Genomic DNA, 27,512 nt, shown 5'->3' on the forward strand with positions numbered 1-27,512 from the left:
TGTGTCAGGACTCTGGGATGAAACAATCTTTTTCAAATGCCAAAGGTTCTGAATGTTACGAGCCCGGCCAAGCCTTTTTAAAAGATCTAGGGGAATATGTTAAATGAAGCAAAGGAAACCAGTTCCATCATGCAGAAATGCCTCAGACAGTCATGGATGAAAGGGCACAAAGAAAGTACTCTGCCCTCGAGAAGAATCTTGTCCAGACAGACAAACAGACAGAAGAGCATAGAGGGAACAGAGTGTGCCAGTGAAATGTCTTTTACCGGCTGACATTTTCTTTGACAGCTGTTGATTTGCAAGCAAGACTTCAATGGCCTACTGGCAGCTTACTGCCTTGCTCCAAAAAGAAGCATGGCTACAACGCCAAGAATGTTGGTTTCTCTTATCAGGTATTATGAGATGCCTAAGATGAAACCAAAGCACAGAATACAAAAAGGGATAAAAAACGGAGCAAAGGATAAGCAGGGAAGGGTTGTCGCTCAAAGACTAATCCCTGGCACCAGATTTTAGGCAGCAGCAGGACTGGGAAATATCTCTCTGCTTGGAGACTTTTGGATAGCTGATGCCCTAGGGTTGCCAACTCTGGGGAATTCCTGGAGATTTGGAGCCTGGGGAAGGACAGAGTTTTGGGAATGGAGGGAACTCAGAAGTAATGTGATGCCATTAATTTACCCTCTGAAGCTGCCCTTTCTTCCAGGGGAATTGATCTCTGCGGTCTGGAGATCAGTTGTAATTTCTGGAGAAAGAGATCTGGCCTCACCTGAAGGTTGGTAACCTAATCAGAGCAGACAATACTAGGTAGGCCAGTGTTATATTGGGCCACCTTGTAGAGTTTCAAAGGTATTTGTAGGTGTGCATGACTGATACTAAATTGTGCATAACTGATATTAAAACTGGGATTATTGGATCAGTATCTATTGGTATCTGTGTTTGCCATTTGCTTTCAGGTTGCATAGAACACCATAATGGTAAATGTTAAATAAAATTTAAAAAACTAGTATAAATTAGAATTTGCTAGCAAATTTGCATAAGGGGAATGTATAGAAATATTGCCTTCCCCAACAGCGGGAGATCTCCCACCCCAGAAACAATTTGTTGTACATCTGAGATGGGATGAGTTGAAATCTTCAATAGATAGTTATATCATGTTTTGATTTATCTTACAGTCACACATCACCAACCCTTTATGATTGGTCTTTTTGTTTGGTCGGATGCTTTCTGGCAAGGTAAAATGTGTATGAATCATTTCTTCTATTTCCAGGATAGGACTCTAGTTCTTTAATAAATCAGGGGAATACAGTTGAACATATGAAACCGCCTTATGCCGAATCAGAGCATTAGTCCACCAAGCTCATTACTTTCTGTTCTAACCACCAGCAGCGCCCAGGGAAGAAAAAGATATTTCCCAAGACCTGCTGCCTGAGAGCCAAGCTACAAGTGACGCCTGGCACAGGTTGGACACTTGTCAGCTTCCCTCAAGTTTTGATGGGAAATGTAGGCATCCTGGTCTTGCGGCTTGGCTCTCTGACTGCTGTCCAATGGACTTTTCAACTGTCACTTGTCCAACATCCCGCCAAGCTGCCTACATTTCCCATCAAAACTTGAGGGAAGCTGACAAGTGTTCAACCTGTGTCAGGAGTCACTTGTAGCTTGGCTCTCAGATTCTTGATGATGCCTGGGGCCGAACCTAGAACCTTCTACATTCAAGTGCCAATTCCTCTAAGTCTCATTCCCTCCCCAGACAAGTTTGAAGCAGTTGAAGTGAGCCGCTGGTCCATCTAGCCCGTTTTCTATTCCGATGGACCACAGTGCCATCTTTTCCAGTACATTTTACTTAGAAATGGCAGGAGCAAATAGGGCAAGTGCTCTACCCTCTTGGGTACAGATTCTACTTTCATTCAGGGCACAAAGAAACGTTTTGGAATTAACTGTTGCTTGCGTTATGTGATCGCTGTCTCTCTTTCTGATTTCTTTTGTATTGTCCCCTCTCTCTAGCAGAAACCAGAATGGCTTGCATCCTGTTGATATTCTCTGTGTTTGCCCAGGTTGTTTCCACAAGCACATTCAGCTTCTCCAGAGAAAGCCCAGGTAAACCTGTCTCAGGGCTGATCCATGTAATCAGCAGATCATGGCGGGGAACTGGTCTTGGGCTTTAACACTTCAGCTTGCCAGAGCGGGTGGTGGCGGTACTGGGGCTACATATATGAATGAATGTGCCAGAGAGAACCAGCAGGAGGAATGGTTAGAAGTGAAGGCCAAGCCCAGGGAAGATTGGGTTCCCATCTCAGTGCAGCTAATGAAGCTCACTGGATGACCTTGCCCTCTCCCCCATCTAAGTCTTCTTCATGGGCTATTGTGAGAGTGAATGAAGGAGTGGGAATAGTGTTGTCAACTCCAGTTTGGGAAACTCCTGGAAATTTGGGGGTGGATCTGAGGAAGGGCAGGGTTTAGGAAGGGGAGGGTCTTCAGCAGGGCATAATCCCATAGAGTCCACCCTCCCAAGCAGCCATTTTCAATAGGAGACTGATCTCTGTCATTTGGAGATCAGCTGTAAATCCAGAAGATCTCCAGGTCCCACCTGAAGGTTGGCAACCTTAAGCAGGAAAGCCATGAGCTCATTGGAGGAAAGGCAAAATAAAAGATTGTGATAGATATGTCCCTTGTCTGAATACTCGGCTTTCATTTTAAAGTCTTACAAATCCACTGAGACTACTCACCAAGACAAAACCCTGCTCCAGCCTTTAGAGAAGGCCTTGGCCACCATATAAGGTTGCCAGATGAGGTCCAGAAAAATACCAAACCTCAGGGAGAGGGGGGGCTGCACTCAACTGAAGAATGATGTTCACTCATGAATGAGCTCCTGGCTCAGCCCAATGATGTCACTACCGGAAATGACGTCATCCGCTGCCTCCACTTTCAGGGGGAAGGGCTGGCTGGCCACTTCTGGGTGGTGCCTCACAGGAAGCTGGGGCGGGGGGCAGGCTGGCCAGCTATCTGCCCTGGGTGGCAGTGTGTAGGAGGCCAGGTGGCTGGGCTGGCTGGTCACTCCCCGGGTAGCAGAGGAGGCTGAGTGACCAGGCGAGAAGAGGGAGGAGGTGGAGGCAACAAACAAAGACCTGCTGGACCTTCTGCCAACTCATGCATCCTAGAGGCCAGCCACTCCTTCTCGACACAGTACTACCAGTCATTTAGATATCCTGTATTTTAACTATGGCTGATTCCACACACGTTGGATAATGTACTTTCAATGCACTTTATCAATCATTTGAGGTGGATTTTTTGTTCCGCACACAAAAAAATCCGTTCCAAATGATCTATAAAGAGGATTGGAAGTGCATTATCCAATGTGTGCGGAATCAGCCTATGTTTCCCCTGGACAGCCCACAAAAATACTGAACTGTTCAGGTGAAGACCGGAAACCTGGCAACCCCATCACTATTCCCTCCTTATATGTAGGCTTTCTTGGCAAGATGGATTTTTTAAAGATGGTAGGAATATGTAGTGGATGTATCTTACTTCAGAATCTCTAACACTTTATCCACCAGACCTGAACACTCCAAATAGGAATGTATCCATGTTAACTGAACAACATTTAAATGCATATGAGGCCGTTTTATAGTTATTTCCTTGTCTATCAGGTAGCAGAGCTGTTAAGCATTGTTCCAGTTAAAGGAACTTTAAGAGAATAATGCCTTGTAGTAAATTTAACCTTATTTGCTTCTCGCCTGCAGATGACCTCAAAGCGCTGCGAGTCTCCATTTCCAGATATCCACCGGTACGAGCTGTGCTCTCTGGCAGCCTTACCATCCCTTGCCATGTTACTTATTTGCACCCACTGCCCACTTCTGGAACTGCAGGGCGCCGGGCTGTCCAGGGGGCACCTCGTGTGAAATGGACCTTCATCACAGAAGGCAGGGAAGCTGAGATCCTGGTGGCTCGGGGCCTGAAAGTGAAGGTAAATGAAGCTTACCGCGACCGAGTCTCCCTACCGTTCTATCCGGATTCACCTACAGATGCTACCTTGGTCTTGACTGAACTGCGATCCAATGATTCTGGGGTCTACCGCTGTGATGTGCAACATGGGATTGAGGATGGCCATGATCTTCTAGAGGTGAAGGTGAAAGGTAACATTGCTCACTCTCTAAAATGTTTTGGGGGCAGAGGGGGGGTCAGAATTAAGTCCCCATATCAAAATGCGAGCCCTGGATGAATATGTGTCAATGGCAAAATTAACATCTTATATACATAATAGGCCAATCCTAGAATTTCAGGAAAAATGGAATGTATTGTCGAAGGCTTTCACGGCCGGAGAACAATGGTTGTTGTGGGTTTTCCGGGCTGTATTGCCGTGGTCTTGGCATTGTAGTTCCTGACGTTTCGCCAGCAGCTGTGGCTGGCATCTTCAGAGGTGTAGCACCAAAAGATAGAGATCTCTCAGTGTCACAGTGTGGACAGTGTCACACTGTGACACTGAGAGATCTCTATCTTTTGGTGCTACACCTCTGAAGATGCCAGCCACAGCTGCTGGCAAAACGTCAGGAACTACAATGCCAAGACCACGGCAATACAGCCCGGAAAACCCACAACAACCAAAAATGGAATGCTTTTTTTTATTATGTAGCTGGAAATTAAGAAAAATTATCAGTAAAATGGATAAGTTATCAAATTTGTAATTTAAAATGTTGAATATACATGTATTTTAATGTAAGTAAGTAAGGGTATGGTGGGGTTTATACTTTGGGGTTTATATATTCTGTTATATGTAGCTGTTGCTGATTTATAGAACTATGTTATACAATCTCTTTTTTTCTTTCTGTATCCCTATATTATTATTTTGTTTTTCTAAATAAAATATATTATATGGAAAAAAATGCAAGCCCTGGCAAGCCTGATCTCGTCAGATCTCAGAAGCTAAGCAGGGCCAGCCTTGGATAGCAATTGAATGAGAGACCTCCAAAGAAGATCAGGGCTGCTATGCAGAGGCAGACAATGGAAAACCACTTCTGTTAGGCTCTTGCCAGCAGAGGTCGCCATAGGTCAATTATGACTTGATAGTACTTTCCACCACCATCAAGTTCCAAACTGTAAGAGTGGAACTTGATGCTTTCTGTGTAGACATGTACTCCTTATCCAGGAGTGCTTACCAGGGCTTTTTTTCAGGGGGAACGGAGTTCCGGAACCTCTTGAAAATGGTCACATGGCTGGTGGCCCCGCCCCCTGATCTCCAGACAGAGGGGAGTTGAGATTGCCCTCTGCGCCACCAAGCAGTGCGGAGGGCAATCTAAACTCACCTCTGTCTGGAGATCAGGGGGCGGGGCCACCAGCCATGTGACCATTTTCTCTGAGGGCAACCCACTGAGTTCCACCACCTCTTTTCCCAGAAAAAAAAGCCCTGGTGCTTACTGAGAATGCTCCATGGAAGCAAGAGGCATTTAGCTCTCACCCTTGCACCTACAAATTCCCTCTTTTCAAAAGTCAGGCCCAAGTCCATTTCATCCCACTCAGGGGATTGTATCCACCGTTCGTCTGACAAAAGGGGGAAGATGGGTGGTCTCATTCTCCTTGTTGCTGCAGCCCCCCGAAACAGCCTTCTTACTGCATGAATTTTGGCTGTGAGACTCCTCTTCCTACGCTATAATAAAATTGGTTAGTCTTAAAGGTGCTACTGGACTCTTTTTGATTTTGCTACTACAGACTAACACGGCTAACTCCTCTGGATCTATAACATCTAGTTCAACAGATGATAATAACATGGCACACTATAAAGTGCAAAGGATGGGTCTGGTGCCCCCCGCCCCGGTGCCATTGTTAATACAGTTGCATGTCATTTGCAGATTTTCCTCAATTCCTGTTGGATCAGGACCATGTTGCACACGGAGAAGGGGCTTTCCACTTTCCCAGCCTTCCCAGAGAAAGGGTGCTGTTTGGGGAAAATGTATCCCTGAGATACATATGGGGAGTCTCAACAGGCCAGAGAGCTCCCCCTGGACTGTTTCAGGTTGGGAAAATAGCATGGGGGAGGGGGAGTCTGAAACCCTTTCTCCACGCATGGTCCTGCAACAAATCAGGCGCTGGCCATACAGGAATTGAGGAGAACCCTCAACTCATACATTACTATGTTAAGTAGAGTTACTAATCCCAAGTGGGGCCTGGAGTTCTCCTGGAATTACAACTGATCTCCAGACAGCAGCGATCAGTTTCCCTGGAGGAAACGGCTGCTTTAGAAGGTGGACTCTATGGGCCAAGCTACAAGTGGTGAATGACACTTGCCTGGCAAGTGAACAGACTCCCATGTATTCTTCCCTGTTCACTTGCCATTCACTTGCTCTCCACTTGATCAAGTGGAGCGCAAGTGAATGGCAAGTGAACAGGGAAGCATATACGCGAGTCTGTTCACTTGCCAGGCAAGTGTCATTTGTCACTTGTAGCTTGGCCCTATGACATCATACCCTGCCTTCCCCAGGCTCCACCCCCAAATCTCCAAGATCTTCCCAACCCCTACCATATCCCGTGATCTTTGTATGCAGGAAGTCATGAGCGGGCGGGGCGATGACATGAAGGAGGGAGGCTTTCTTTTTTAATTCAAGCTAGTTTCAGGATCTTCTTCCTCAAGTCTTAAATCCAATGTGTTGCACTTTGCTAAACATGACTCAAAAAACGACTAGCACGTGTGCATTGATAAAAGGACCTTTCACTGGCCTACAATCAAAGCCTATCTTTATTAATGATCTTCTCTCGACTTCTAGGAGTTGTGTTTCTTTACCGAGAAGGCACTTCCCGCTATGCATACACCTTTGCCAAGGCCCAAGAAGCTTGTGCGAGAATAGATGCTGAGATTGCAACCCCAGAACAGCTCTATGCTGCCTACCTCAGCGGCTATGAGCAGTGCGATGCAGGCTGGATTGCAGACCAAACTGTCAGGTACATGAGACAGATGTTTAAACAAAGCCCTTCCTCTGTTTTTTTTTAAACCCCAAACAGTGGGTTGCCTCTGAGCAGGTGTGCAGAGAAAGTCTCCTTCACCATTTCTGTTCAGGTAATTTTCCTGGTCCAAGTTGCCCACTCCAAGCTGCATCTTTCCTATAATTTTCCACCATGGATGAAAAAGCAGGTCAGGGAAGGGCGATCCTTACCTGGAAAATCACAGGGTTAAGCAATTTCATCCCATCCACTTTTCTTCTGTTTAGATACAGAAGAATCTGTCCATACCCCATTGGGTAAAACACACACACAAAGTTAAAGAGGGGAGGAAAGAATCAAGGAACACTGTTAATATGCAGTAGGAATCCAAATAGCCAAGCAAGATGAGGAAGGGAGATCAATGTGGGATGGAGAGAGATGAAATTTCCAGAAATTATGGTGGACAAGTCAGACAAATATGGAAACAGAATGTTTTCCATTACAGTGCTAGTAATGTTAATAGTGAGCCTGAGAATCAAGTGTAGTATAGGGCCCAATCCACTAAAAACTTCTGTGGCTGAGCAGGATAAAGGCCGTTTCCACATGGCTTACCTTATTCTGCAAAACAGCGAAATCTTGCGCAAAATCTCACGAGAAATCTTGCGCAAAATCTCATGAGAAATCTCGCGAAATCTCACGAGAAGACGCTGTTATCGCGTCTTCTCGCGCGATAACAGCATCTTCTCGTGCGATAATGTCTTCTCGCGAGATTTCACGTGAGATTTCGCTATTTTGCAGAATAAGGTAAGCCGTGTGGAAACGGCCAAAGTACCAGCTGATCCCAAAGTGATCCTGCGACAATGCTCTCTGACCAAAAGGGTTCAATGGTCTGCTTAAAATCTGTTCTTGGAGAAATCTAAGATAACAAGGACTTGACCTAGGGTAGACAGGTCACAGCCAGCAACCCTGGGACAGCAAATGTAGCCCTGGGTTGTCTTAAGTTGGATTGGCACGTGTGCATTGTACCCCAATGAAAACCAAGCACTGTTCATATCCCTAGATACCCTATACAGATCCCTCGTGAAGCGTGTTATGGGGACATGGACGGGTTCCCTGGAGTTCGTAACTATGGTGTAGTGGACCCAGAAGATATGTATGATGTATATTGCTACGCAGAAGAACTGTATGGTAATTATATTGCTGACAAAAATAAAGAATATTCTTTGTTATTATAATGGGGCTTTGAGAACTGGAAGTGGCCTGCTTGTTTCTTCGGGGGGATTCAGACAGCCTCCTGCCGTATGCTTGCACAAACAAGAGATTCAGTGCCGAATGCAATGTACTAGCTGTGTACAATGGCTTGCTGTGTGCTTGAGAGCTCTGTCCATTTCATAATCCCAGGAACAGGGCCAGCGTCAGCACATGGGCCATTTCCACACGGCTTACCTTATTCTGCAAAATAGCGAAATCTTGTGCAAAATCTCACGAGAAGACGCTGTTATCGTGTCTTCTCGCGTGATAACAGCATCTTCTCGCGAGATTTCGCGCAAGATTTCGCTATTTTGCAGAATAAGGTAAGCCGTGTGGAAACGGCCATGGTGTGTTGGGGCAGCTTCTGAGGCACAAAACAGTGATGTGTGATAGTAAAGGGGCTTCAGGGGGGTATGAGAATTAGGGCTTTACCATCATGTCCCAATTTGCACTGTAGGATGTGGCGGCAGCATTTGCCCTTGTCCATGAGAGGACTTGGATTGGAAGTTTCGCCTTAGATATGTGTGAACTTTCATTTCTGTGAATTTGTAATGGGCTGGGTCTGTGTGGGTCTTCCCCTCTGGAATTCTTGGGGGGAAATTAGGCTTGGCGACTTCTTTTGTTTCTTTTTAGAAGTAAATGACTGGTTTCCGTTCTTGCAGGAGAGCTGTTTGTGGTGAGCTCTCAAGAGAAATTCACTTGGGAAGAGGCCAAAGATGAGTGTCAGTCTCTGGGAGCGGAGATAGCAACAACGGGCCAACTGTATGCAGCATGGAATGAGGGGCTGGACCACTGCAACCCTGGCTGGTTGGAAGATGGGAGTGTGCGCTACCCCATTGTGACCCCACGAGAGAAGTGTGGGGGGAATGTGCCAGGGGTCAAGACCATCTTCCTCTTTCGCAATCAAACTGGGTTTCCAGATCCCCACAGCAAATATGACGTGTACTGTTTTAGAGGTAAATATATCCTCCTTCTGGGATGGTTAAAATTGCCAAGTCTGGTTCCCCACTCCTCCAGTCCTCCACTTGAAGCCAGCTAGGTGACTTTGGGTTGATCACAGATCTCTCAGAGCTCTCTCAGCCCCACCTACCTCACAGGGTGATTGTTGTTGTCGGGATAATGATAACATACTTTGTAAACCGCTCTGAGTGGGCGTTAAGTCATCTTGAAGGGTGGTATATGAATTGAATGTTATATTGTTGTTGTTGTTATATGCTCCTTGGACATATTATTATATGTTCCTTGAACATGTTATTATATGTTCCTCTCAGAACTCTCTCAGCCCTACTCACATCACAGGGTGATTGTTGTGGAGAGAGGAAGGGAAGGTTGTAAGCCACTCCAAGACTCCTTCGGGTAGTGGGTGGAGTATAAAACCAACTCCTCTTCTTCTTTCTTCGTATTTTATCCATTTTTTTGCTCTTGATGGAATTCCTTAGGATTCCTCAGGGTGCAGCTTCCTCTCTAAAGTCTCTTGCAGTTAAATCTAGGAGTAGGGAATGGACATGTCTTGTCTGTAATCCAAATCCATGTCAAGGCATGCACATGAACACTAAGGTGCTATACAATGCACAGCCTGCCATTTCACACTTGGCAGCTGCTGAGGTATATTCTAAAATGATGATAACTAGAAATGAGCACAAACTGAAATATGAACCAAAGTTCGTCACGAATTGGGCCGGTCTTTGGTTCACAACCAGCAGTTCGTCGGAGGGCATTTTTGATGAACCACGACGAACCAGTGTGATTTTTAGAGCGGTTCGTTTGGTTCATTTTCCAGTTCATCACTGCAGACAGCCTGGCACTGATCAATCAATTCCCTAGGCAACGGGGGAGGGGGAGGAATGGACTTCTGCAGACCTTCTGCAGCTCTGGAAACACCAATGTCAGCCCTCCAAAGCTTGATAGGCAGCTGTGGCTGCCAACCAGAGATCTCCCATTCTGCTCTATAAGAGCAGAAGGAGTATAACTTTCCTGGAGGTACCTGCTTTGGGGGTCTATAACTTGGACATATGAAATCCAATCTTCACCAAACTTGGAGGGTGGCTGGAGAAGAGCCTGCTGAAGACTTCCTGTGAGTTTGGCATCTCTCACTGTCAAAGGGGCCATTCTACGGCCCCTGGAAGTGACAAACCACAAATCACCACGAACCGCAATTTCCCCCATTTGTGCCCATCTCTAATGATAACCTATTATAGGGCAATTTTATTTTTTCAACACACCTTTAACCAAAAAAAAGCCATCACCCTATTGGCTTTTAAACCAATGTTAGTCAGGCTATTTCATAGTAAACTAACAACTGGAGAGCAGAACTGTCAGAAAAGTGTAAGGGTATTGGGACAGCATGGCTAGTAACTCTTGAGAATAGGAGTATTGCAAGAACTGCAACATTTTTGTTGCCTTGAGGGCCCTGAATTGGGTGGAAAGGTGACATAGGTATGCTATAAATAAAATAAAAATAAATAAATAAGCACGACACTATTCTTATTCATGAAATGTTGGAAGATAAGCAGCCAAGATTCCCACTGCCCAAATAAGATACCCCCTGGCTCAAGGTGGATTTTGTAAAACCACTACCACTTTAATCATAAATAAATCCCCTGCTGTGTAAACACCGCAGGCAGAGTACTCAAAGAGTATGAAGGATAACTTAATGGAAGTTTTAATCTGTTAAAGGAAGTGTTCTTTAAAAGCAGGTAGAAACTTCTGAAATTCAAAAGGGCTGTTCATATTACCAGATTGTGATGCTCACAATTCATACAGATTGAAGCACACAGAACAGTCGGGCTGAGAAGTGGTGCTACAGAAGTCTCTGTTGTTTGTTGATTTATTTCATTTATACCCCACCTTTGTCCCCAAAGGAGACCCAAGGTAGCTTACATTGTTCTCCTGTCCTCCATTGTATCTTCTCAACAGTACTATAATAAGTTTGGGGAAAACAGCTGTTTTTTCCAGTTGTTAACAGAGGTTGTTGGCCATGGTCTGCCTTAGCAACCCTGGTCTTCATTGGAAGTTCTCCATCCAATTACTAACCAAGGTTGACCTTGCTTAGCTTCTGAGCTCTGACAACATCAGGCTTGGCTGGGCTATCCAGGTCAGGGCTAGTTACATAGAAGGGCAAATTTCATTTTGCGCAGCTTTTTTTTTTTTGCAGAACTGATTATAAAAATGTATAGATCATAAATGTAGCAAGTAAAAGCTGGTAGGAAATTAAAAAACGACAGCAATAACAACACCCATTTTAAAGGTTGGAGGAAAAAAGAACTCGATTAACTCCCTAAAGTGACAGGGCCAACCAGGCCTCCTTAGCAAAAGACTTCTACGGGAGTTGTACCAATTGCAGTACAGGCCTTGTTCTGAACAGCTACCAAGGTAGCCTCTGATTCCAGGCTGAAAATTAGTTCCCTTAGCCACCGGCTCAAGAGACACACATCTGCAACAGGCAAGAAACAAAATAGTAAAGAGTCCAGAAGCACCTTTAAGACTAACCAACTTTATTATAGCATTAGCTTTCGAGAACCACAGCTCTCTTCGTCAGATGTATGGAGGGTATGACGAAACTGGCCAGAGATATATAGGTGGTGAGGGGAGGGGTGAGTATCTACTCGAAAGCTTATGCTACAATAAAGTTGGTTAGTCTTAAAGGTGCTACTGGACTCTTTACTATTTTGCAGCTACAGACTCACACAGCTAACTCCTCTGGATCTAAGGCAAGAAACAGTGTGCAAACTTTCAAACTGGGTGAGATGATGCAATCTCCGTCTACTCTCATCAAATCCATGGAGAGAGTGAAATTCTAAACCGAGCAGTGGTGGTCTGGAAGACTATCTGATATTTAATCTGTCTCCCAATATTCTTTGCTAGAATCAGACTCTGGGATATGTTATAGGGGTAGCATGCTTTAGAACCCATATTCTATTAACTGAGACTTCTAAGCCTCATGACTGGCTAAATTAGATATAATGGCACCAGCTACATTATTGGATGGAGGAAGGGAGATATTTAATTAAATATCTCAGATATTTGGAAATGGGTTGTGAAAACTGGTCTTGTAGAGATGATTTCCACCATTCCATTCTTTATTGTCCTGAAATGTTACTGCCAGGGCTTTTTTTCAGCGGGAATGTGGTGGAATGGAGCTCCAGCACCTCTTGGAAATACTTAGCAATAATGTGTGAAAATAATATTATTTCAAAGAATCCCGTGTGTTTCTTCCTCATTTCCCTTTTGAGAGTTCTGCCATCTCTTTTCCCAGAAAAAAACCCCTGCATTGCATTTCTCATTAATTCCAGTTCAACTTGGAGTATTTCTGAAATATGTGTAGTTTGCTGCTATTTTCTGTTGCTTCATCTATTTTGCATCTCCTCCCCTCCCAATTGATGAAACACTGCAAAAGAGCAATCTCGATGTGATCTTGTCTACACTTCCAACAAGAAGATTCTTTGGGAGCAGTGTTTACCAATGCACCCCCCCCCCCACTCAGTCCCCCTAAAAACCTTGATGCAATTATTGATCACATCAAGAATTTTTACAGTATTTTCTCAATGTCCATATGCACAATGGAAATATAGAAATGGGGGGAAGGGATAAAAATCAACTAGAAGAAAGAAGTCTTGTGGGGATATATGATTGCATCTATGCTCTAATTTTTTGGTAAGAATGTTTCACACAAAGAATCTTTGTTCTATTTGTTGTCCACCTTTATCATTGACACTCAAAGCGGATTACATAGTGCAAGTCAATAAGTCATTCAATGAATATGTACGATCACATCAAGATTGCTTTTTTCCTGTGTGTTATCAGTGAATCAGAGACAGGAAGTTCACAGGTCAGCTTGAGGAAATCAAATATGCATCGAACTATGAATGCAAAGTCGTTTGTGCAAAATTTGGAGATAAAGCACAGAACCATGTAGGATCCCAGTGGTTGGTTCCACAACAGAAGCGTGACCCAGGGATTCAGAACTCCAAAACTGGGGAAGAAAATTTGGATGAGAAGGATTTCAGAAGCAACCCTAGGTTGTTCTTCATGTACCTGCCCTATTCATGTGAAAGAGGAAGGGGTGCGTGTGTCTAATTTACAACACAAAAGAGGAACATGGGAGAAGGAGGCGATACCCTAAATGTGTCTCTCTCTGCCTTGCCTTCTCATGTTCCAGCTCAGAGCCAAGCTTCAAGTGACGCCTGACACAGGTTGGACACTTGTCAGCTTCCCTCAAGTTTTGATGGGAAATGTAGGCATCCTGGTCTTGCAGCTGTAATGGAGAGCCAAGCTGTAAAACCAGGACGCCTACATTTCCTATCAAAACTTGAGGGAAGCTGACAAGTGTCCAACCTGGGTAAGGCGTCACTTGTAGCTTGGCTCTCAGATGCCCAGCTCCAGTATTGGAAGTGACAGGACCAAAAAGAGGGGAGGGGGTTATCTTCAAGCAGCGGGAGAGGATGGATTCAGCTCCCCTCACCCATTCAACCTTTTTTTGGAAAAACCAGGCCTGTTTTAGATTTGATCAGAGCAGAGAGACTGAATAAAACCGACATCTGTCACATCTCTTTTCCCTGGAGTGAGGTTCCTGCCACGGACAGCTGTCCCACGCTGTTTTCGAGGGAGCCTGGAGAAAAGTCCAGAGGCAGTAACATCCCACTTTCTTTCTGCCCACAGAAGAGACAAGCCCCTTCTCTGAGTCTCCAGTCCCCGAGGCAGAGGGCAGCAAGGTGATTGTGACTGTGACAGAAAAGATGGAAGAGCTGCAGCTGCCCCAAGCGGAGCATGGGGTGGCGAAGGAATCCAGAGGCGCCATCTACTCCGTGCCCATTTTAGAGGACATCCTTGAGGCTCAGCAGCCAAGCAGTACCCCTGAAGAGGCAGCGCTTGCCCCCGAGGCCCCACCAGGGCCCAAGGCAGGTCCAGTTAGCTGTGACGTAAGACCAGGCCAGAGAGACCAGGAAGGGGGAAAAGAGAGAGATGGAAGTTGCGCAGAGGGACGCAGGAATGGTAGGTGGGGAAGGTCTCCTCTCTGGAGTTCTGCCAGGGAGCATCTTGAGGGGGTGAAGTTAGATGGGTTGCTAATCTTACTTACTTACACAGCAACCTTTATTGGCATAAAGGTTGCTAATCATAACTGGAGAGGGTTTGTTCCTTTGGAACAGAGAATATCTTTCATTGGGCCAGCCAGCTTTCTTGAAAGGGTAGCAACCAGACAACTGTGTTCCATGCAGAGAGCTTCAAATGAAACAAGACGAAATCTACAGATCTACCAGTGGCTTCCAAATGTAAACTTCAGGTGCGCACAGCCCCTATTTAGACTGGGGTCATGGTGGGGAGAGAGTTGACTCCTTCACCTTGCATGGCTTTTTTTGATCCCTCCCCTGACCTGCATGAATGTAGGAAGCGGGGAAAATTATCATTTATGTCTCTCACCCCCCCCCCCTAATTGGAATGGGAGGCAATACATGAGAAGAAGGCTTAAACCCCCTTTCCCCTTCTTCACATAGCTCTGTACCAAATTAAAATCCTGAAATCTACTTTTTTTAGAAGCACTGGTAGCAGATTGCTCTGCTTGTCTGTTCTGTTCCTTCGTGGTTCAGTCAAGATGTAATGCCAGCTAAAGTTTGCTGCAATGTGAATGAGTCAGGGGGATCCTCTGACTTGAACCCTCTCTACCCTTTGTGGGCAATAATACAATTATTTCCTCTTTAACAGCAAACAATTAGATCCAAATTGTTGAGCTATTATCCTACAAACCAAGATTGCAAACGGGGACTTGTTCCTGGCACGCAAAACTTTGTTTGCTAGGCAAGCGTGAACCAAAGTTTGCTGGTTTAGATGAAACGCCAAATGATGGCTTGCAATGAAAAAGTAGATTTCAATAGGCAAAAGAAAGGGAGGGAGGAAGGAGCATGCATGCCCAAAGATCCCTTGGGGTACATTGACTTTGTGCCGAACCATGATCTGACATTTTTCTCTGAACCCAGCCTTGCTATGAGCCTTCACTTTGAATGGATTCATCATTTAATAAAGAAATATCACGGGAAGTGTAAAGAAAACAGAGTAGCAAAATCCCGCACACAGGCTTTTTTACTTTATAACTCTACAGTCCACTTCCCTACCCCCAACCCACAATGATTTGGAAGTTTGTTTGTTCTTTAAGCAAAAGAGTAAGTCAGCAACTGTTTTTTAATTTGCTTTTAAGTAAAGGCAATTACAGAGAGGGCAGTTTCTATTTAAATGGCTATCCTTGCACATGGCTTGCTCAAGCCCTCAGAAAAGTATACACCATTATTTAAAACAATGGTAACTCACAACACACAAGAGATGAATAAAGCATAATTTTTTAAAAGTAGGGCAAAAAAAATCTATCCCTGTGGTAAAAATATAAAACCAGGCCAGTTGCTATATTCTGAAAGACTTGGCCTAGTTCCCAAGAAAGTGGTATTTGTTTTAACTATTACAATATTTCTGCCTTATCTTTTGGTTAAAAAAATATTGGGTCTTTTCTGCTTCAGGAGTGCAGGTGAGGAGGTGAGGAGTCACATGACAGAATGTTCCATAAATATTTTTAAAATTCCCTGCACCTAGAAATCTAGCATGTCAGGAAAAGGGTAGGACAACCAACAACCTGGAGAAAAAAATCCTATCCCATAATAGATTCTTAATGTGTGGAAATGGGAAGGTGAAGCTTTTCATGGCATGGAAATGACACCACCTGTCAAACAGCATCTTATTAAGCTGGTATGAAAGGGGCAGGATGTATTTTCTGCAGGCTGTTGGTAAGTCTAGAAAAGGGTTCCAATCTAAATTGCCTAGAGCTCAGGAGGGAGGCAGGGGGAAATGGCATGATGTCACTTCTGATATAAGCCTGAAAGTATTGTCATTGTATTGGTGTGACACACTAGGATTCCACTGAAACTCTATGATAAAACCATAGAATATCAGTGGAATCCTAGAGTGTCTCCCAACACAATGATGTCACTTCTACATTTACTCTAGAAGCAATACTGTGCTGTTGGTGCAACAGCAATTTATGTGTCCTTGTCCCCCACTGTTTCCCACCGCTAAGCAGTGCTGGGCTAGCAATCCTAAACTTGCCATTGCAGTGAATTGGTACAGCCCTGAGACACAATGGCCACCTCAGGGGAAAATAGTCCTTTGCAATCTTTTGAAAATGCATATTAGAGTATGCCTTGGAAGATTCTTTCCCTCAGAATGGGTGCCACTACTGAAAAGGCTCTGTCATTTATACATGCTAAGCTAATTTATAAATCTGGCAATGTAGAGCAGAGCCTTACCTGGCAACCTCAGTGTAGTGGACAGCATATGGGATGAAGTGTTCCTTAAAGTTTGGTTAGAGCTTTAAATATTAACATTGGCATTTAACAATTACTTTGAAGAAGATGCATCTTTATAAAGAAGATGGAACATTGACTTTCTTAGATTCTATCTTCAATTACTGTACAATCTAAGCTTATTTACCTCAGGGCCAAGCTGGATGTGATTGTGGCAGCCGTGTTAGTTTATTCACATGTGTACGAAGTGGGAAGATCCAATTTTAACATCAAAAGGAATGCTGGGCAGAAAGGAAATAAACCCTTCCCTTCCCTTAAAACCCAGCGATCGGTCATCTTTCCCCCTTGATTCCAGCTACATTATTGGAAGTAAAATTGGATCGAATGAAAAACACCTGGGCCTGCAAAACACAGAGGATGAGATGGATCAGCTCCTCTCATCCACTAACCCCTTTAGATATAAACATCTCTCCCCCCACTTTCTACGTGAATTGGGCAGATCCGTAAACAAGGATAGCTGCTGCCATCTTACCTGGTTTGACCTTCAGGAACTGCCAAAAATGTGTCTGTGAGGGGGAAAGTCTATGAAATGGTTAATTCTGAGAACCTTTTAAAGGGTTCCCCACCCCCTTTTACACCATAGAGCTACCAAGACTACAATTTAAAACAAAAACAATGTATATATGTATGTATGTGATTTTGCCGCTGAACACTGCCCTCACTTCTCTATTCCTTTTCACCACACAAGGTTTTTTTCCTCGATTTCTCATAATACCACCTCCCATTTTCCTCACCATTCTCCTATGCAGATTTCAGAATCAAATACTTTTGATTCAGGCAGTATTCATTGGATATTCATTCTGCTGCCATTTATATTTGACATATTATACTCAATATTTTATTTTGATAATTGAAGTGGATCACTCCTGAAGCAACTCATTTCCTCTCCTCCACCCCCATGCGTATTTCAGCTTCAGGCAGGGGTGGGTTGTGGGGTTGGGAGTGGACTTGACATCAGGGAAACAATAAGAGTTGCCAAAATGTTTACAGAAAAGTGCTCTGTGTCTTTAATAGAGGCTGAATGGGATGTTATTTATCAAGTGATGTTATTTACCTTTATGCCATAAAAAGCTTTGCCAGCCCATTTCCACACATCAAACTTCTGTTAAAGGAACAGGACATTTTTCTTTCAGGACTTTGGCAATCCAAGGAAACAGCACAGAAGGGGGGAAAAAACACCCTACTTCTACCACCTTCACATCCCCAACTTTCAAAGTCTACCTAGTAACTAGTATAAACATGCCAGCAAAACCACTAGAATATCCTATTCCTGGATCACCAGAATCCAGCTGATTTGGCCCTGACATTTCAAGACTACTCAGTACTTAATGGCATCTGACAGTGAAAGCACCAATAGCATTTAGTCAATGCCGAATTTTGTGCTACTATTTTCACTCGTTCTTTTCATCGGTCTGGGAACATCCTCCAAGGTTCAAAATAAACTGGATACAGGAAATGGGAATTGGCAGATAGTCCCTGTCAAAATTTCCCTCTATTTTTTTTTCTCTAATGAAGCCGCAAGGTGTTCTGAATTCAGTTAGGTTGCTGTGGGCACCAAGGTGTGTGTGTGCGGGCACGCGCACATGTGTGTGTGAGAGAGGGGTGTGTGTGCTTAACACACACACTCTCTCACTCTCTCATTCTTTCTCTCTCTCACACACACACACACTTTCCCACTTGCCAGAAAAAGATATCAGAACTGCATATTTTTTCTTCCTGGCAAAAATAAAAGCCAGCTGGAAGTGAGCAATATTTAGCAGACAAATGGCCCACATGGCGATGTCTAAGCACCCACCCCCGCCCCAACTCCATTGCTGTTCTCATCTAATTCACAGCTCCCTGTGCTGGTGTTAAAAAGTACACCATTTAATCGGTCTCCTTTGGGAGACCGATTAAATGTGTCCTGAATCACATCCACTTTGGCCGTCTAAGAAGTGATGAATTCAAAACCTAATTTTTTTGCAGTTTGAAATTGTCTGCCCCCCACTCTTAAATCAGCTCTAGTTTTTTTTGGGGGGGGGGAGTTAACAGAGGTGGCAGTCTGTCTCATGTCTCCATTCATAGAGACAGTGCCTTAGATAATCACATTTGATTTCTGGAGAAGATTTCTGCTGGTGGAAAGGATTTCCATCAGTAGGACTTCCTTGCCTCCTGCTTTACCTCCAATTGCACCTTAAAATGCTGCTCCTGGGGTACAGGGAACCCACCCCCAACACATGAGAGCAAATTCAAGGTCTATAACAGCTTCAGGAGTTGGGAAATTGGTTTGCATTGTCCTCCTTCCATTAACAGTAATTTTCTGCAGGATTTATCCTAGAGTGATACATGAAATGGATCACATGCAGGGCCGTTTTCACACTACTAACCTGCTTCCGTAATGTTGCGAAACGTCGCACAAAAAAACCGGAAGATAGCATCTTCTTGCGAGAGTTTTGCGTGATGTCATGCAAAACTCTCGTGAGAAGACGCTATCTTCCACGTTTTTTGCGCGATGGTTCGCAACATTACAGAAGCAGGTTAGTAGTGTGAAAACGGCCCAGATTTCACCTTTGATTAGATTAGCAAATTTTCATTTTGTAGGTTGTCTTTTCTAGATGAGGGGGTGGGTGGGATTTATTTATTTATTATTTATTTATGTCATTTATAGTCCACCTTTCTCACTAAGAGTCAAGCTACAAGTGATGAATGACACAGGTTGGACACTTGTCAGTTTCCCTCAAGTTTTGATGGGAAATGTAGGCATCCTGGTCTTGCAGCTTGGATCGCCGACTGCTGTCCAATGGACTTTTCAACTGTCACTTATCCAACATTCCGCCAAGCTGCCTACATTTCCCATCAAAACTGAGGGAAGCTGACAAGTGTCCAACCTGTGTCATTCGTCACTTGTAGTTGGGCTCTAAGACTCAAGGCGGATTACACAGAGTGAGAGTTGTACAGTCTGTATCAAGGACAATTTCATAAACAATGCTATAGGGTAAATAAATACAAGTTTACAAAGACATAACATTAGCGAAAATCCAGTACAGAGTTGAAGAAAATGCTGAAACAGAACATAAGCAATTCTTTGGAAAGGAATCAGCTCTTAATGTCTCATTTGCGTCTTTTGGAATTTTGCAGGTGAAGCAGCAGAGGCTGACTCCAAAGAAGCCTTGAGTATTGAAGACAATCAGATGTTGAATCCAGGCTTGCAGGTTGAAGAGGAACCTGATGATGGGCACAATCTACTCCATCCTTCAGAAGCCATTCTAAGGGAGGCCGAGTCAGACAGGGAAGATTCCGTAATCGAACATCAGTCTCAGGCGTGGCCCAAAATCTCTCCAGAGTTCAGCAAGTCAAAGGACAAGAAGAAACCCCACAGCGTAGCAGATCCTGCCCCTGCCCCATCTCAGCAGCATGGAAGGGAAAGGGCCACAGAAAATGGCTCATCTGATAACTTAGATACTCATGAAGCAAGTAGTGGGGCAGGATCTTCCGACGGGGTGCACAAGGCATCATCTTCATCTGCTTCTGAGATTGTGGCTGAGGAAAAGGTCATCCCTCTGGAACAGGTAGAACGTAATGCCAGTTTTAGTGATCTGGAAGAATCCGGTTTTCCCCATCAGCCTGAAGATTCAGGGTTGCCTGACATCTCTGCAACAGTCACTAACCCAGATGCAAGTCAGAAGGCCAAACAGCCCCATCCGACCCCACAAAGTGGGCTCATGTCTGGACTTACAAACACCCCTTCCCTCAGCCATCCTGGTGAATCAGGAGATGCAGAATTTTCAGGGGCTGTGCCTCTGGGGACAGCCACACCCATGGAGATGACACCAACAGGGGACACATTGTTATCCTTGCCCCTCAATACCATGACTGCCAGTCTTCAAGAAGACAGCGAGGAGCACTCTGGGTCTGTGTGGCTTTCACCCACCATTGCCACTTCCAGTCCTGAGGAGACAACAGCCAGTTTTGAGTTGGGACACCCCATTGACATCCATCTCCCTTGGGAGGAGCATGAGACGGAAGAGGCCACTGAGATGTATGATGTAAGCACTAAGACAGATCCAAGCACAGATGAATCTGATGAAGAAACAGACACCCTTACGACAATCACGAAGGCCATGGTGGACTCATTGCCAACTGAAGGACCAGGAGAACATGATGGACATGAAGAAGTGACCACCTCCCTCACAGAGGGTGTCTCTGAAGGTTCAACATTTATGGGCACTCCATTTACCCAGCCCTCCTTGACCACTGCCCACCCTCTGCCCATCCTGCCCACCGAAAGCGCCAGCCTCGGAGCAGGTGCGAACATTTCAGGTAACCCCTTCGGCTGTACTGCCTTGGCTCTTGTGGCAGCCATTTTGGCTGAACTCTCACACTAAACCCTGCCCCACAAACTAATGATGTTCTTTCTGAGCTGTGCTTTCTTGTTTGTATATGTCTTTCTCTTTCTCTCTTCTTCCTCCTTCCTCATCACCTGGATTGGGGAAGGTAAAGGAACTGGAGAAGCACACGTTTTGTCAAACAAACAAACAAATGAAAAATTAGTTCTAAGAGAGTGCATGTTCTTTTAATCTCTCCTACTTCTGTGAAGTGTTTTAACGACTGTTTTCATGAAAAAACAAACGCGTTGACGAGAAAAGCGCTGCTCATAAATCATTGTAATAAGGGGACTAACAAAAAGAAAGAAGAAAATTAAAAGATTTCTAGAAGAAAACGACATGGCTGGATGTGTGCTTCCCACTGTGTGTGTCTCCTATTGTCTTCACTTTCCCTCATGTTCTTGTCCTTTCCCCCTCCATTAATGAACAAATGGCCCTCATGTTATCTAAGCTCACAATTCGACTCCAGGTATACGCAGTCACCTTTTGATGTGTGATACATCCAAGTTTTGGAATGGGGTCATTTCTTATGAAGAAATTGATGGTTCACCCCTCCCCCAGCCCTTTATGACCTGAGCCCGCAAGAACCCCACTGAATTTTGACCCCACTTTATAACAGACTTGCCGCCAACCTGCCCCTTTTGCTGATACCCTCCTTTCTTAACTCATCAACCTTTGCAAGGGCGGGGGGACCTTTGGCAGAGAGGGTTGGCTGATAGTGACAGAAGTTACCTCAGAAGTTACGTGACAGAAGTTACCTCAGCTATAAGACTGAACATTCCTGGTTATGCTAAAAAAAACTCCCATGATGAGCTACAGAGGAAGCAGCCGCTCCTAAGCCAGATATCTTCCTTGTGATCAATAGCCTGCTTGAGAATAAAGGCCTACTTGTGAGAAAAACAAGGGAGGCAGGAAACAGGTAAGGTTGGAAAGCAACATATAAAAGGGAAAGGAAGGGGGCACTGCAGGAGTATTGTCATATTTGAGCAAGATATGGGTCGGTCAGAAGGAATCAACCTTTCTCTCACTGCTGTCCATTGGGTTTGCCGATTTTCCTCTACATACCACACACCCTAATGGCAACAGATGGCCCTGATCTTATGAGGATACTACTGATTCATCCTTCACCTTCACAACGGTGTTTTCTTAGGAAAGGGGAGGGGGCAAGCTGGCAGAGAGTGTCACCAGTAGTTCCACCATTCTGAGCTTTCTTGAAGTACCCTCAGGAAAACCTTTAAACATATACTGAGAATGCTCTGTGAGAGCCCAGGATAACTGAGGTAATTATGAGGTGAGCTGTGGGGAGCTCTTCCACTGCTAGTTCTCACATTGATGGCGTCCTCGCTGGGGGAATAGATGGATACAACACATATGGAATGGAGGGGCCTGGGTGGCAACAACCTCTCTGTTCAAACCTATCTCTTCATGTCAGCAGCCAATCTCTGTAGCCCTTAATGACCTTGGGAATCTCCACTTTCAGGGCCAAGCTAAACGTGCAGGTTTTTAAAGAGTTCCCCACTTGAGTTCTCTGCAGAATTGGAGGAAGAATTGCTGTTAAAAATTAAGGAGATTGTAAATGGCCTCCTTCGGGGAGGATGAGGTCCTCCCCTCTCCCTCAAGGCATTTCTCCCTGTCGAAATAGCATGGAAGGGAGTTTCCCCCCTGTTTTTTTCTGCTCTACGTGGAGTGTTCTGTGTATGTGGAGCAGTAAAAATGGGAGGGGAAAATCCTGTGTTATTGTGACATGGGGAAATGGCTTGAGGGGGGAGGGAGGAGCTTTTTCTTCCCTGACAGAAGTACTCCAAGGCTATTTGGGCCCTCCTCTATTTTGTAACAGCCATTTACTTTTTAACTGCCGTATGGCTGCGGAATAGGGTTCCCAGGTGCAAACTCCTGGGAATTTGCCCCCTCATCCACCGATCACTGGGCGATCAGCAGGAGGGGGCAAGCTCCCAGAGCACACTCCCAACTAGATATGGGCACGAACAGCAATACGAATGAAAAAAACCCACGAACAGGCCGTTCGTCAGTTCCCAAACGGGCTGTTTGTGAGTCCCCATTCCAAACGAACAGGTGGTCGTCGCAAGCCTTGTTCGTTACATTCAGCAGGCATTTGTCAAGCCAGGCAGTCTGGTGCCTTTCAATCAATTCCCCTGGCAACAGCAGGGACTGAACTCTGTCTAAACTCCTTCTGGCTTTCCTTCTAGCTTGAACCCTTCAGCTTCCAGCAGACAGTCCAGTTTTTGCCACTCAGAAGAGAAATAGACAGCAAGGGTGGGGGGCACCCATGAATCATACCTTTCCTGGGCTGCAATCTCTCTGAAACTTGGGGGGTCTTCAGAGGACTATGTCCCCTGCAAATTTGGTGGGTATTGGACATTGGGAAGGTCAGTTTTGTAACCCCTCAAAGTAGCTTCCAACAGGCAGTACAGTTTTTGCCACTGTGAACAGAAAATGACAGCAAAGGGGGTGGTGCCGGCTCTCCCGGTGCGAGAGGGACGGAGAGAATCTTTCTGTCCCACTGGCACCGGGAAGGAGCAGCCCCGCAACACCGGCTCTGCCCACGGTCAGAGGGACTAGGGGAGTCGCTCCTCGTCCCTCTGACAGTGGGCAGAAACAGCCCTGAAGCGGTGCCGGCTCTCCCCGCTGTCAGAGGGACAAGGAGATTCTCCTCGTCTCTGTGACAGTGGGCAGAAGTGGCCCCGCGGCAGCACTGGTTCTGTCTGCTGTCAGAGGGACAGAGAGAACCTCTCCGTCCCTCTTGCACCCAGCAGCAGCAGCCTGGTGGTGCTTGAGTGGAGCAGGGGGTGGGGGCTGGGGGTTGTGGGGTGTTTAAAGGGCCCTGCCCCTTGCATGTGGCAGGAAAGGGCCCTTTAAATGATCAGCTGGCAGGTGGCAAGGGGGAATCCTCACCTGCCAGCTGATAGTTTAAAGGGATCTTTAAAGGGCCACGAACACGAACACCAAACATGTTCGTTAAGGGGACATGTTCCATTCGTGTTCATTGTTTGTGAATGGCAACGAACAATGAACAGGGTGTTTGGATTTTTTTTCCCGTTCGTGCCCATGTCTACTCCCAACCAGCACAGCAACATTACTTCTGTAAGTGACGTCGTCGCGCCAGCCATGGGAGCATTCCTGCACTTCATTAAACGGGCTGGATCAGCCCATGCGTTGTGCAGGAGCCATCATGATGACATCACTTATGGAAGTGACATTGCCGTGTGCCCGGGCATGGTGATGTCACTTCTGGAAGTGACGTCATCACGCTGGTTCCAGAGTGCGTGCGCACAAAGTGCACACGAGAGGACATACAGGGAGCCAGCGGAAGATTAGTGCCATGTCCCAACCCTCCCGGTGGGAGAATAGAGGGACCTGGCAACCCTACTGCGGAACCCAGACCCAACTCTTTAAAAGCCTGTACGTCTAGCTTGGCCCTAGGAGGCAATAAACCTCTGAATACCAGTGCCAAGAGGCAACATCAGGGGAAGGCCTTGTCAGCTCTCCAGAGTAACTGAGTTGGCCACTGTGCAAGACCGGATGCTGGACTAGATGGACGTAAACTAGACAGACCATGGGTCTGATCCAGTAGGGCTCTACTATGTTCTTATGGGGAAGAATGTTTGTGCATGATTGCAATGGAGGCTGCTTGTGTGCAGAGCTGACTGCCTATTTCCTCATCCCCCTGCGATGTCACTAACCACCCCCCTCACATTTCATCTCTAAAATGTCCTTTGAAAGGTGTTGTACCTTTTGATAAGGTGACTAATGGTTAAAGGGTGAATGGTTAAATGCATGGCCATTCATGGGTGCTTTTAAACTTAAAAGGGACAAGGTGAATAATTCATCTGAAACATTTATGGAGGGACAAGACTTAAGAGTGATCTGGCTTTCTTTGAGTTGGTGTGCATGTCTGTTACTTCGTGAAGCCAGGAGCAAGCTGGGCCCACTGAAGGATGCATTGTGAGCTTTCTGTTTTTGTATAGCTTCACCTTGATGCACCTGGGTGAACCTCACGGGTTCTGTTGCAGGAGCCCTCAGTGAAACAACCAGCACCTCTGACCCTAATAAGTTAAAGTATTTGACTTATAATTAGATGGAGCACAGAATCTAGGCTTTCCTGCTTTAGAGTGCAGGTCGGAGCATCCATGACTTCATTTTTTTTCCATAAAAAGAAAAATTCCTCCACGTAGAAAAAACTGCATGTCAGAAGGAAAGAAACAGTTATGGCATTGGCAATATGACATAAAGTTACAGCATGAAACATTAGTTTAGACCACTTGTATTGCTGACAGTAGCATCTGTATTGGCATGGATGGGGCTCAGACATGACAACTGCTCAGATAAAAGTTACATTTCTCATTGAGGACTAGCCTCTTGTTGCTTTGGTCTAATAGATGAAAGGGTGTGAGATAAAGGGTTTGTGAATGCTGTGGTTCCCTGGGACCCAGGGCACATCTCTGCTTAGGACTGTGCTGTCAATGCTGAGAAGGGAGTCAAAGATCAAGTGGTGGAACGAAGTGGTCTTCCCCTTCCTATACAATAATACCCTACCCATGTTCAAGTGTCTGTCTCTCAATCTGCCTTCTCCTCTGGAACAGCTGGATAAATAGGAGAAGATGAATGGTCACTGATTAGGGAATGTCCAGGAGAAAGCCACACCATCACCAGGAATTGCATACGGCAGGATATCACTACTTCCCTCTGTTTTAGGGATACATCAATGACATTCTAGCATCACTACAATAATCCTTTTCTTCATCATGTGCTACTAATTTACTTGCCAAATAACCAATCATAAGGGAAAGGGGCAAAAACTGGTTGGCTCAAAAAGCCCAAAAGCCGTTGGTCAAGAACAAACATGGACACGCAGAAGTGAACATCTGGCACAGCCCTTTTTCAGCACTTGACGGGCTTTTTTTGCTAATGCATAGGCAAGATCTATCCTTGTTTTGCAAGATAAGACTAAGAGGTTCAAGGACATACCTTGAACAGAAGAGGTTCAGTGCAGTTAGGTTAATACACTTCAGTCATTAGAAGCTTACATTTCTATAGATGTGCAGAGGCACAGTCAAGCCTGGTTGATTGGTACTTAGCTGTTATTGTGAGTCTTAACTAGGGGCATTTGTAAGCTAATTCTGGCATGAAAAGACGTGCAATTTACTGCAGTTTTCTGTCCCTTCAGTTCATTTACAGCTTCTTCCCCTTTTGCATTACCAATGAACAAATGCTGCAAAAAAAGAGCACTAGCCTTGCGTGTAATTGCATTGAAATTCTTTTGTATGGTGTTTTAGTGATGCGCACCTATGTTCCTGTGTGTTGGTAAAAAATTATGCTTGATCTACAAGCGTGTGTACGATCCCATCAAGACTGCTTTATTTGCAGTGTTTTATCAGTGTGCTCCTGAGCAATGGGAATAGGAAGCAGTGGGGAAGCATAAATGAACTGAAGGGACTATTAGCAGTGGCAGGCTATGTTTGCACAAAACTTGAAAACCATGCAAGTTGAGAATCTCTAACTGGGGAGAGAAGTTCAGGTGGGAATTTCAGAAACATCTTGTCCTGCTTAAGATGTTTGTGGTTTGTAGTGAACTCACCCCCCTTCCCCCCAGGTAATCAAATTTTTCCCATGAACTCCATTTTAACAAATAACATTTTGTGCATTTTATTAATATAGCAGCCTTGAATTCAGCAATCAAATGCCCTCAGGTACTGAAGCGTTTACCTGTGTTACCATTAATATACAATTCATATCCTTGCCTTCTTTTACACACTGACTGCATCTGTTGTCCTACACAGGTCATAGGAGGCAGTTTTGGCTGGAAGTGGGAAGGCAGCATGGTATAGCCTGATCTTGTCAGATCTCAGAAGCTAAGCAGGGTCATCCTTGGTTAGTAATTGGATGGGAGACAGCTAAGGAAGATTGGGGTTGCTCTGCAGAGGCAGGCAATGGCAAACCACCTCTGAATGTCTCTTGCCTGGAAAGCATCTTGCTGTCACTGTAAGTCGATTGACAGGCACACACATACATAACATAAACTAAGAGACATATGCCTAACTCACAACCATATTTTGTTGCTGTACTTCTGGTATTCCTTCTCCTTCCTGCTGTTTGAAACCCTAAACTTCTTTTTTTTTAAATCCACTTCTTCCTTGTGCAAATCAAACGCACAGTGTTTTATTTTTATACCCTTTCTGTTCCCTCACACAGGATTTTTTCCCTTTAAAACAAATGCGTTTTTCAAAATTATGCATCAATAAATCAGCACCGTACATAACGCATATATGATTCCTAAAATTGGCATACATTTTACGCCTAAATGCCATATCAGTTGTGGGTTGCCAGCATGTAAGCTGTATATGATGTACCAACCACAGTGAAGATCACAAAATTGAAGGTGTTGACAAAAAGTATAGATAAACACAGAAAGAAATACAGCAGGGAATGTTCGTTCGTCTCTGTTCTGGAGTTGGCATTAAACGACACAGTGTTCAGTTGTGCGGTCCTTCGCCTCAGACAGTTTCTTAAATGAAAAACTGCCTTGGCAGCTGGCATCAGGAGCAGAAAAGTGGTAGATCCCCCCCTCCACTTCATCTCTGTTGTTTGTCCACTTACAATTAATCCCCAGTTGACTTCATACCTCAAGGGAAAA

The 27,512-nt window shown here is 45.0% G+C and overlaps 1 protein-coding gene across 1 annotated transcript in view; it reads left to right on the forward strand.

The window, feature by feature from the left end:
* Nucleotides 1-2,009: 2,009 nt before the first annotated feature.
* BCAN (brevican) overlaps nucleotides 2,010-27,512 on the forward strand; it is a 40,391-nt gene continuing 14,888 nt past the window's right edge. The window contains exons 1-7 of the mRNA XM_054973024.1: nucleotides 2,010-2,091; nucleotides 3,735-4,127; nucleotides 6,750-6,924; nucleotides 7,964-8,091; nucleotides 8,817-9,110; nucleotides 13,816-14,055; nucleotides 19,614-20,795. Of these exons, the coding sequence (XP_054828999.1) occupies nucleotides 2,010-2,091; nucleotides 3,735-4,127; nucleotides 6,750-6,924; nucleotides 7,964-8,091; nucleotides 8,817-9,110; nucleotides 13,816-14,055; nucleotides 19,614-20,795 (2,494 nt within the window). The remainder of the gene's footprint in view (nucleotides 2,092-3,734; nucleotides 4,128-6,749; nucleotides 6,925-7,963; nucleotides 8,092-8,816; nucleotides 9,111-13,815; nucleotides 14,056-19,613; nucleotides 20,796-27,512) is intronic.

The sequence above is a fragment of the Eublepharis macularius genome, chromosome 1, assembly GCF_028583425.1.
Source record: "Eublepharis macularius isolate TG4126 chromosome 1, MPM_Emac_v1.0, whole genome shotgun sequence".
Classification (NCBI taxonomy): domain Eukaryota; kingdom Metazoa; phylum Chordata; class Lepidosauria; order Squamata; family Eublepharidae; genus Eublepharis; species Eublepharis macularius.